Here is a 12,831-nt window from a genome sequence, read left to right as displayed (position 1 = left end):
TTTACTGCCTGCTAATTAATCCAGACGGTTAATATATCAACCATGAACAAAATGCAATAATATTACTGTACATGACTTCGAAAACGTCGTGTAAACTTCTCTATGTGCTAATGAAAATATCCTATGTATTTATTGTATCCACATGACTTCTCTCGAAATTAAGATAACGGCGGAACACATAGATAGGCCCTTAAAATTGATTGATTTTTCCTCTTAGGCACCTTAACTATGCTACCTTTCTACTGATCTCTGAACCGTGCATAATTTGTACATTTAAGCATTCATCGCTGACATGACATAAATTGTGTTATCACATTTGAAGAGCGCGTAAAAAGGATTTAAAGGGACTGATATGGAATTCATTTTGGGATGTAACGGTCTACTTCCCCTTTTTTTAACCCTAATTTTCCCTTTCTTTCTCTTAATTCTCTTCTCTTTTCTTTTCCTTCTCTTTTTTTCTTTCTCTTCTTCCTTACAACTACTCACATACTTTCAACCATTTTTTCCCTCTTCTTCCATTCCACGATGCTGCTCTTCAAGTCAATGTCGAAGTTATCTTGTTCATCGATTCCTCTTTCTTCAACTACAAATGTCATTGTAGATCAAACTCCAAAATCATGATTGAACTCTAAAATCTTATGCAATCTTCGATGATACCTTTGACAAACACCCAAAATCACTTCGAAATTGGAGGATTTTAATTCTAAAAAGCTTAAATGTCAGTAGAATCATTGAAAATAGGATCAATTTTTAGGGTTTTCTCCTCACCGTGGCTGAAAGGAAGTCCAAAAGTGTGTTTAGTAAAATGATGTGTTTATTTGCATTTTTAACTTAAATGCACTGATGTGTAATTTAATTTAAAGGAGCTGATTTTTGATTGGTTGCATTTTCCACGTGGGAAAGGTGGATCACACACGCCCTTTTAATAATAAAAAAATTGTGATGTTTTATGCAATGTCAGCGATGAATATTTAAAAGGTACAAATTATGTATGGTCCGGGGTTCAATAGGAAGCATGATTGAGGTGTCTGGGAGGAAAAACCAATCAAGTTCAAGAGCATATCCATGTGTTCCGCCTAAGATAATCAAATGTAAACTAAAAAAGAACATTAAAAAGTTCAATCAAAATATAGTTGCTTCTAGCCATTCTTAAACAAGAAAAAGGAAATCAGAGACAGTACAAGGCCTAGGTTTGGGCAAAATGGATAAATATTCATTCCATCTCTAAATAACGAAAAGAAGTTAATTCTTTCATTCTATCTCTACAGCTTACATCCACTGTATACCATTCATTTTACATTGCTTTTTGTAGATTGAAGAGTTTGTACCATTCAAGAACCAAGAAGAGCTATTTCCCTCCTAATGAAATAGGAAGAGGTAACACACATAAATAGATCAAATGGTAAAGACACTCAGGGTGTGTCTAGCTGTTAGTGAAGTAGGTGAAAATCATGGAAGACTAAGTTGAAGAAAAAGTAATTCTTTTCTTCTCATCTACTTAAGTTTTGATGGGTAGAATCGCCCTGGTGCACAGGCAAAATAATACACAATCCAGGAACTAAATGGATCTTCCTCAGCAATTATATTCTCAGCTGCAACACAAGCATTTGGATAATCAAGTACTGAATCTCCATTTTCCTTGTTTTCACATCTTGTGCATAACTGGAGTTCATCTGTAACATAAAGACATAAGGTGGTCTCTGTACAGAATCTGGTTAGCAGAATACAAGGAATACTAGGCTAAAGAACACCTACAAGTTAATTTACTTCAGGTGTTTCAAACCTTGCAAATGCTGCTTAAGAAAAAAACACAAAGTTGTCCTAAAGAAGATGCTACTAATTAATCACAAACTGAGATTCCTTCTAGTAGCTTCCATTTTCAACAACAGATCTTTGATGTTATTTTCCATTCTCATTTTCATACTGAAGTAGTCCTGATAAGCTCTTTCTAAAGACTGCAGCTCTTGCAACTTTTGTTTCCGCATATCCTCAGCTTCAGCCAATCGCAACTTTGTGATTCGAGTTACATATTCTTCTTCAATTCTCTCACTCTTAGTTACACCAATGCGTTTCAGAGCATCAGCCTCTCTCCTAGCTTCATCTGCTCGTGCTTGGAACATTTTAGCTTCCGCCTGCTTGATTCTAACAATGCTCTCTAGTTCATCAAATACTGGTCCCTTTTCCATACTTGGCTGAAAACTCGAGTTCATCGCCTGCTTTTCATTCCGGAGGCTATCAAAACTTGAAGGCAAACCTGTTGGCTTTTCCACTTGAGGAGCCTTCTCTGAACTAACTGATTTCAGCCACATCGCTCCCTGGCTGGGCCGAGCAATACCGTTGTTCCCTTCATGGTTCTTTGTAGACAACTCCTTTCCTTGAATAATTGGAACATTGTCAGATTTGACTGAATCGGGCTCTGCATTCACAGTTAGAATGAAGTGAACATCCATGTCAAATTGAGCATTAACATTAGGACATGGGACTAACAAAACTCGACAGACCCAACGACGTCCACGGTTAGGAGACGAAACAAGTGAAAAGCCATTACAGTAATATTTCAGCATTTTTCAACACAAGAAATGAGATTATCTCAATTTATTATCTCAATTTCTATGCCTTAGTAAGTGATATGACAACCCATGAATCATAATCCATCAGATTTAAACAACAGACAGTGTGAAAGGAATTGTCACATCACTAGAGAAGCAGATTTAGCATCAGCAGTCGGTGTGATAGGGATTATGCCACATTAGTAGAAAAGTGAATATTAGTCCACTTATGTGTATTGGGGAAAGCATAACTAGTCCCAAATCCAGATAAAGAAGCAGATCTTTGGTACATTTATAATCAGCCGAACATAATCTAACTATGATGAATTTTCTATATATAAGAAATTGACTTAAATAGAACAGTTGAATTCATAGGATTCACCAAAGCCAACCTCGACCAATTCGAACAGTTAGATTGATTGGCACAGGAAAACTGATATAGAAGGCAAAAGTTATAATTAAATGGAACGGTGAAGAGAAAATAACCTTAGTATACAATTTAACCAAAAATAACACTAAATTAACAAATAACTTAGGATTCATTTAGAATTACCGATAGTAAAATGGACAATGACTTTGGTTTGAGTGTATGGAAAACACTGCAGTAGCGACAATCTCTAACTTATACCCTCAACCCCACTATAAAAGTGTACATTATAATTCTTATTTTCCAATTAGCAACGAGGAATAAGTAAAGATGGAGGTCATTACAAAGGTTGGGTTCAATTTCCCTCTTTTTTTCCTCTTCTGGGGTGCCAGGGGACTTTATGGTGTGAGGCCAAGGGGGATGGTCAAGTAAGATAAGACAGAAGATGATTAAGGGAGGAAGGAGGTGGGGTAAAGATAAGAAAGAAAAAGAGGGGGATTAGATGGCTCAGAAGGCAGTCTGACGCAATCATATTCTTCTTTTAATACATTTTATCCATTTCTTTTGTTTCGACCCATTGATTGTTCGTCCATCACGCTATTAGAGAGGATGTTTGAACTTGAAGCATTCAGAAAATTATGGAAATACTTTCTGCCTGTAATAAATGCACAAAAAATAGCACCTCACAACTCCAGATGAATTGCCACTTTAAAACTAAAGTTCATTACGCCCGCCAGGCATCAATACCAATAGGGCATGTAGAATTTCAGAGAGATAGGACAGTAAATAAGCCACTGTGTTACTGGTCACAGCTCACAAGTAAGTGGTTCCCATGCATATCAATGTCAACGCTCCAAACAAAAACTTGTAAGTTTACTCAATTTCTATCTTATCATGGGAAATATGTGGTACTTGAAACAAATATAAGCTTTAAGACTTCAGCAACAAAGCTACCAGCTGAGAATCCATCATGAACTCAATATTAACAATACATATCATTTGTTAAGTAAAGAAGGAATATCAACAAAACCTGATTGACTGTTAAGAGCTCACCTGTCAGGAAGAAATGCATAATTTGACTTTGAACTTCTTGAAGGTCAGCCTTAATTGCCAATTTTGACAGCATATAATTAGCAATGTCATGCAAGCGTTTCCCTCTGATGTCCTCACTGGCACTAAAAATTCTTTTCACATATTCAAGCTCCTTGGAAAATGCTTCTGCCGTCCATTCCTTTGCAAAGTTTTGGAAAACCTCTTTTACAAAGCCGAACATTTCAGATGGATGGTTGCAGGCAACGCAATGGAATTGCATCTCTACACTACCCTTTGCACCAGCAGCACTACGGCCATTCCTGATGTAAGATTCACGTAGACCACAATCAGCGTGACACCAATGCAGACATACATCACATCCAACCCAGCTACACGTATTAGATGCCATGTCAAACTTGGAACACACAAGACACATGCAAGCACTGCAGAAACCATTCTTCTGTGAGCATACTTTGCACTCGCATTCATCCACAGGCAACGAAGATCGACAAGTGAGATTTCTGCATCTTAAATTCAGAAATATGTCTGCCAAATCAGAAGTAGAAACATCATAACTTGGCCGAAGAAATTCTTGGAGACCAGTTTTCAGAGCCACCAACAACTCTAGTTGACTCTTGTGGGATTTCAGTAGTGTATCCAAAGTGATGTCAGACCTCTTCTGCAGTGCCTTTTGCAGAGTACTAAGCTGCCAATGTTTACCAGGATTTGTGATGATGTCGCCAAGTGCCTCCTTCACACAAAGCAAATGTTGCCCAGAGATCTCATTAAACCTCCTGGCAGTCACATGTATTGGTTCAGAAACCATGGTTGTGATTACTGATTCAATGAAGTCAGGTCCAACAGCCAATTGGAGCTCTTTGCCATCAGAACCACCAAACCTATAAAAGCTACTATCTTTTGCTCTAGTTAATTGTTTCTTATCTTTATTGTATTCTGATCCAGTTTCATGAGAACCATCACTCTGTGTAGGAGATCTAGCTCCATTTGGATGACGAGATGCTTTACCAGTACTTAGTTGCCTATCCAGCCCAACAGGTAATCTAGAGCCTTCCTCTGCAGCTCTAAGATGTTTTGCTACAGCTTGACCATTAGAATTTCCTTGAGATGCTTGAGACTGCTGATACAGACCAGTTCCATTTGATAACATGCCTTGACAAATTGGGATGTCATTATTCTTCTGCTCATTTGAAGCGAGGGCTTGCCAATCAACACCTTGAAAGAGGGGGCGACTTTTAACGGATTGCTCATAATCAACTGAATTATGTGTCATTGAGCAGCTAGGATTATGAGTGAAGTGTTGTGAACCTGAAAAGGAAAAGCCATCAGAATTTGTGCGAAATGAGCTGGCAAAGGATTGGAAACTCCTTCCTTGACTAGGAGAACCAGGAGGTTGGACTTCATTCTGTGCACCAATAGGCAACAGGACATTTGGCAAGCTAAGAGAAAGCTCAAGTGGTTCCAGACCAAACTTTTCATCTTTGGTCATGCAATTACTAAATTTGTCTGTTTTCTCAGGTTTTTTGACAGGACCAGACAAGAACAACTCAAGGCCCCTTGTACTTGGTCCTTCCATATCAGAGTTGCCACAAGGTACAATGCCTCTTGGCTCCTTATCCATCATCAAACCATCTGCAGGAGCGGCAATGATATTATCAGGCGAAACAGCGAGACTTTTTCCCTTGTCCTTGACACTTTGTGATGCATCTTCATGTGCAACAGAAGAAACAGAGCCTGGTGGTCCACCTTCCCCAACAAGCTCCCTATTTAATTCACGGAGCTCAATACAATTTACCTTAGACTTAGCATCTCTGTTCTTCTCCTCCCCTTGTTCCCTCTTTTTAGGTGGTAGCTTCTCAGCATCTACATTCTTTTCTTCTTCCCTAGAGCCATTGTTTTTCCTAGTGGACCCATTCTTTTCACCAACGTGATCTATCGCAGTCTCAGTTCCATTTCCCATTCCACTGTGGCCCATTGAAGTGCCGTGATCAGACAAACCATCACCGCCCTTGAAAATGTCTTGGACATTATCCGACTGTGTTTCTTCCGACTGCTCAGCAGTAACACTTACTTTACTGAGCTCAACCTTCTGTTCATACAAAGAATTAACCCCATCATCTCGTCTCTTACTATCAACTTGACGCTCACTCTCATGCTCCATCTGTGAGAGGTTCACCTCAGCAGAAGCTTCATCTTCAGCAGCAGGCTCAGTGGCAGAAGATGGATGATCAGGCTCCAGTTCCCCCTCTTCCATTTCACTGCTATGTCCACCATTCTCCATTGGCAAGCCTTCACTTTTCTTAACTTCGACACTCCTTGATCGCTCACTGCCAGAGTCCTTTGACCAAGCAGGTGATTTTGCATCCCACCATCCTGGGGGTGACTTTGACTTCTCAAAATCCTCTGACTCTATTCTACTTCCTCTTGCTGAATCCCCACCACTCCTCGTACCTTCATCATTATCTTTCACGCCACCAAACCTGCGCCATGATGACACACTCCCCTCTCGCCTGGACCTATCCCTTTCTGATCTGAACCCCTTTGGAACTTCCCTCCTTGGTCCAGAAAAACTCTCTGACCTATGAATCGGGTCAGCACCATATCCCCCCCTTGGAGAAGAACTTAGAACCCCTTTATCATTACTATGACTGTATCGATTGTAACTCTTCCGCCTATCATAGTTGTCAACATCATAATCTGATCGCTTCTTTATCGGTCTCAGACTCTCACGGTCATCCTCAAACCGATCATATCTAGACGAAGAAGAAGATAATCCCTTTCTCCCACTCTCAGCCTTGTAATAAAAGCTCCGGTTGGAAGATGAACGATGCAAACTCGGATCCTCCTCCCTTCTTGCCCAATCTTTCAACACACCTTTCTCCCCGCATGATTCAAGATCATCACTAGACCTCAATCTCTTCATTGTGAGCTTACAAAAACAATTTCCTACAAGTCAAAAAGGTTTCATTCAACTTTAATCAAAACCAGAATTCATCTCTTCTAAATGCATCAAATCAAACAGTCAAAAAACCCTAACGGTACAAAAGCAACAGTCACAAAAGGAATAGATCTTCAGTAAAAATTACAAACTCGAGCTTAAACAACCCCAACAAAAAAACTTTCAGCTGAAGGAAACAAAAAACTCATCATTTATATCATCAAACATAGATCTCCAAGACAACTATACTAAATTCAACAAACAAAAACGAATCAAAAAGAGAGTAAAGCTAAAACACAAGAAACCCACAAACTATATAAAAACCACATCTTTTTCAATTTAAATCCCAAGAACCCAAATTGGGGGTTTTTCAAGATTACAACTTTTTGCATCAACAGATCTCAGATTCAAAAACCCATTTGAGAAGATGTTCATATTACCACAACAGTCCACCGGAGTAGCTAGAAAATGTCGGCCGGCGAAGATTTTCCGATGAGAAAATGAAATCCTTTTTTTCAAAGATTTAGACCATTTTGGAATTTTCTCCCTACGACACCTAGAGAGAGAAAGATAGATAGAGAGAAATTGCTTTTAGTCAACGGAGTTTTAACTGCTATGTATGCTTTCTTTTGCGGTGGGGTGTGAATTGTGTTAAAAGGAAAGAGAAGGAGACTTGAATACGCAAAGCATCGGTCAAGGGGAATATATTAGAAAGCTAGAAACTTTGTACAACCCATCCTTGTATTTTGAGGTAATAATCACTTTAGTTGCCTATACTATGTTGCTTGTCCAAAATCATTTTATTTATTTTTTTAGTTGTTTTTAACGACTAACAAAGTTAGAGATCGTTAAAATTTTCTGAGTTCGTTAGATTTTTTTTGGTGGTCATGACTTATATATATAAATGAAATAATGAGAAGTGACACGACATAAAGATTCCATTTGATTCATTAAAAGATAGCGCTTTAACATTTACAACATGTGTGTTTTCTTCTACGGAAACAACACAAATGCAATAGATAGTAAGAGCAATATACTTATACTATTTTGCTTGTTTAGAATATTTTTTTTGTTGTTGTTGTTTTAATGACTAACGAAGTTAGAAATAGTTAAGATTTTCAAGTTCATAAGATTTACTTTTGTGGTTATGACTTACACATGAAAGAACGAGAAATGACAAGATAGATAGTAAGAGTAATCTCACTTGAGCAATATACTTATACTATTTGCTTGTTTAGAATTATCTTCTTCTTCTTTTTGTTGTTTTAATGACTAACGAAGTTAGAGATAGTTAAGATTTTTCAAGTTCGTAAGATATTTTTTTTGTGTGGTTATAACTTACACATGAAGGAACTAGAAGTGACACGATACATTAAAAGATGTTGGTTTAACATTTACTGAAGCTTAGTTGAGATGATTAATATTTTTTATCAGAAAATAATATATTAATCTCACTTAAGCAATTTACCTATACTATTTTGCATGTCTAGACTTATCTTTTTCTTTAAGGACTAATAAAGTTAATGACAATTAAACTTTCCCGAGTTCATTAGATTTTCTATAGTTATGACTCGCACCTATAACTGAGACAATGGGAAGTGATAAGACATAAAGATTTCTTTTGATTTATTAAAGAATGACTCTTTAATATTTACTCAAGCTTAGTTGAATTATGACTTGCACATGAAAGAATGAGAAGTGACACGACACAAAGATTCATTTTAATTTATTAAAGAATGCCAGTTCACGTTTACTGAAACTTAGTTGAGATGATTAATAATTTCTATTCGAAAATAATGTAATAATTCTTATGAACACGTGTGTTTTCTTCTAGGAAAACAACATAAATGTGATCAATAGTAGTAATAATATCACTACTATTTGCTTGTCTAGAATTATCTTCTTAATCTTTTATTTTAGTAACGACTAACGAAGTTAGAGATAATTAAAAAAATTCGAGTTCGTTAGGTTTTTTGTGGTTATGACATGTACATATATATAATTAGAATAATAAGAAGAGACACGAAATGAAAATTTCATTTGATTCATTAAAGTATGTTAGTTCAATGTTTACTAAAGCTTAGTTGAGATGATTAGTAATTTATATTCGAAAATTATGTAATAATTCTTATGAACACGTGTGTGTTCTTCTAGGGAAACAAAATAAATGTGTTACATAGTAATAATAATCTTACTTAAGTCATATACTTGTACTATTTTACTTGTCTAGAATTATCTTCTTCTATTTATTATTTTTAACGACTAAAGAAGTTTAAGACAGTTAATTTTTTTGAGTTCATTAATTTTTTGTATGGTTATGACTTGCATATATATAATTGAAACAATATAAAGTGACACGACAGCACAAAAATTTCTACAGATTCATTAAAGAATGTCACTTTAACATTTACTAAAGTTTGATTGAGATGATTGATAGTTTCTCCTCTAAAACAATATAATAGTTCTTAATAATAATCTACCTTAAGCAATATACCTATATTGTGTTGCTTATTTCGAATTATCTTCTTATTTTACTTTTTTTTCTTTTTTTTAGTAACGACTAACAAAGTTAGGGCCAATTAAAATTTTCTGAGATCATTAATTATTTTTGCGTGTGTGATTATGACTTGCAATATAATTTAAACAATAAGAAGAGAGGCAGCACAAAATTTCTTCTGATTTATGCCAACGCATAGTCAGGGTCTTTCTTGCGTGCTTAACATCCACTCCCCGTCAGTCCCTATGGATCCAATCAATATATCAAAAAAGCTATCGATTTAACATTTACTGAAGCTTATTAAGATGATTAATAACTTCTTCTCTAAAATAATATAACAATTTTTATGAAGACACATATTTTCTTCCAAAGGAATAACATAATTGGAATAGATAGTAATAATAATCTCACCTTAAGAAAATTATTTCTTCTATTTTTTTCTTCAACTACTATCAATATTTTCTTAATAATATAGAAATTGTCACCCAACGGATACTTCTAAGTCGGTATATTAAAACAAGGAAACTTTAGAACACTTCCACATTATAGTCCATGACATAGTTATAACAATTTTTCTTTTGAAGAGTATATAAGGCTAACAGCTTTGGCTAATTTGACAAAAGTTTATTCAATTTTGTGAATTAACTACTGAAGATATTACTATGATAGTACTTTTTAAATAAATTAAACGAAAAAAGATCTTAAACTATGCGAAATGAATAAAAATGTCTTTAGTTGATAGTTTGATCCAAAAATATTTTTGTCTTCAATATTTCGGTCAAAAAATATCCTTATTGTTATTTAATGAATCAAAAATATTTTTTTTCCAAATAAATAAATAAATTCATGATTTACTTTAAACACATTATTTTCCTAATGATGACTTTTTTAATTAAAAAATATTTATCCTACTTCAATTTGGTAAAGATTAAGAAACAAAAAAATATTTTTATTTTATTAAAAAAAATTAATCGTTATCTAAGTAAAAATTAATGATGGAGTTAATATAATCTTATAAATATGAAATATATTATCGGTTAAAAAAGTACATGAAGTTATTTTATTTTAATTGTTAAAATAAGATTAAGAAGAAAAATAATTATTTCCTTCTTATTTATTAGTTAAAGTGATTTTAAAAGAAAAGAAACAAGAATAAAACTCTTTAAAAGAAATATTTTTATCGGAATGCTCTCATAGTAATTATTTTATACCCTCATAGTAATACCTGTCATTAATTTTCATTTTGATAACGATAGCAAATTTCTTAATATTTTTTTATGAATTAAAATAGGATAAATATTTTCTAATTAAAAAATTCAGAAAATAATGTGTTTAAAAAGAAAAGAAATAATATGTTTATTTGAAAAAAGGATATTTTTGACCCATTAAATAATAATAAGGATATTTTTGGATCAAACTATCAACTAAAGACAATTTTATTTATTTCACATAATTTAAGGATATTTTTTATCATTTTCCATAAATTAAATGTAACTGGTTCTAAATGTAATAACATGAGGGACTAAAACTGTAAAACGTACAAGTTTGAGTGCTATAAATAAAATATACCCTTGGACGAATTCAAATGAGAGTGGCGCATTGCGCGTGTGGCGCATTGCGCGTATGGCGCATTTTAAAATAATGAAGAATAGTCAACTATATTTGAAAGTTAAAGTACACCCATCTTAACTTTCCACCTCACCTTCTAAACCTACACTTTGAATTAAGACTTCTGTCTTTTTTATATTTTATATTTTATTTCATTTCATTTTACCTAATAATGATTATTTTTTAAAATCGATCTGAATAAATTATTAAGTTTTTTTTATATTAAGTTCAAAATCAATGAACAATAAATTTGTTTGTCTTAAATTGTACTAGATAACTTTATATCCAATGTTTTGATAATACTAGTTCATAGGAATATGATGAATACAATGTGGACATGTGGTAATAATATCTATATTTATACTCTTTCTTTTTATATTATTTGCCTTTTTTAATTTGACATATATCATAAGAAAATTTTAATTAAAGTAGAATTTTACTTAACTGATCTTATTAATAATGTTCTGAAACTCTAAACTTGACTATTATTACCATCTTTACTATTTTACAAATCTGCCCATCACCATAGTCTTGGTTTTTTACACGTATAGCCACTTTTTGGTATATATTTTAAAAAAAATTGTACCAATTTTGGTTGTACTTGCCAATACCCCATTTATTTCCACAGAATCTAAAATCTATCATCAGTGAGAATAAACGGCTAAAGACAATAGGAAATAGGGAAACATAATTAAATATATCATATTTAATGTCCACCCCTAGTATTTCCACACATCCATCTCAACATTCTCATCTCTGCAACATGCATCTTCTGAACATAAAAGTTTTTGACTGACCAGCACTTCAGAGGCCTAACCACTATTTTATAAAACTTAGCTTTAAGTTTGGATAGTACCTTCTTATCACACAGGACTTCAGATGCAAGCCTCAATTTCATCAATGGGATAGGTTGAGTACATTTACTATAAATGATAAATATTTTTTAAAGGTAATCACATACTGAATAAAGAGACTTTTTTGGGTATGGAGAAAATCTTATTAGGAGTGTCACCCCCTAAATAGATCATATAATGCGATCTGAATTTAATCGGAGCTCCAATAGATAAACATTAAACATGTAGGTTCCACTTGTTTAAAATGAAAAGAATTGGTCCAATCAAATGAATCAGAGGATATGATTCCTTTTGACTTTTCAGTTTTTTTTGTTCATTTTAAATTCTTGCAACTTCTTATTTTAAGCCATTCAACCCCAGATTTCCAGCACAACGTTCAAGGCAGACTTTGAGGAAAATTGGTTTCTTTATGTTCAATGGCAAGTCGTTAAGCTAATAATAAAAGATTACAGAACTTTTGAGTATTTTCAGTTCAGTAATTGCAAATGCTTGTCCATATATTAATCTTTCATAGGTAGAAAAACTATTTCCGATAAATATTTGGATCAAGAAAAATTGCCTTTTCAGAATTCAATATTTGAACGTCAAAGTGAAATATTGAAATATTCGTCATTTCAAGGGAAATATTAACTTCACTCAATTTAAATCTTAAACTTTCATAAACTATTTTTCCCCCTAAATATCACTGTTCAAGAGTTTCACAAACTTCTATTTTCTGATTTTCAACTTCAAATACAATTTTATTTTTCAGACAATATTGTGGAAATAGAGAATTGAATACGTGAGGCTTTTTGTGTGGTAAAACTGATTAAAAAAAGGGCAGCTCAAGTCCGGGGAAGAGCCGCATCCAAAGTGTGTAAGGTAGACAGCCAAAGTATTAGTGGTGCTTCCACAGCTCAAACCTGACCTATAATTCATACAAAGACAATTTTACCATTGCTCCTTCAAACTTTACTGTGGCCAAATCT

At 34.1% G+C, this 12,831-nt stretch overlaps 1 protein-coding gene across 1 annotated transcript; it reads right to left on the bottom strand.

Annotated features, from left to right (window-relative positions):
• Positions 1-1,620: 1,620 nt before the first annotated feature.
• Positions 1,621-7,578, bottom strand: LOC129886980 (protein OBERON 4). Its single transcript, XM_055961900.1, has 3 exons — positions 7,345-7,578; positions 3,970-6,912; positions 1,621-2,416 (listed from the first exon to the last, which is right to left on the bottom strand). The coding sequence occupies exons 2-3, from the start codon at positions 6,887-6,889 to the stop codon at positions 1,845-1,847; spliced, it is 3,492 nt and encodes a 1,163-aa protein (XP_055817875.1). The 5' UTR covers positions 6,890-6,912; positions 7,345-7,578; the 3' UTR covers positions 1,621-1,844.
• Positions 7,579-12,831: the final 5,253 nt, after the last annotated feature.

This window comes from Solanum dulcamara, chromosome 4, assembly GCF_947179165.1.
Source record: "Solanum dulcamara chromosome 4, daSolDulc1.2, whole genome shotgun sequence".
Lineage (NCBI taxonomy): Eukaryota > Viridiplantae > Streptophyta > Magnoliopsida > Solanales > Solanaceae > Solanum > Solanum dulcamara.
The sequence above is the reverse complement of the archived record's forward strand: the minus strand, read 5'-3'. Positions and strand labels throughout refer to the sequence as shown.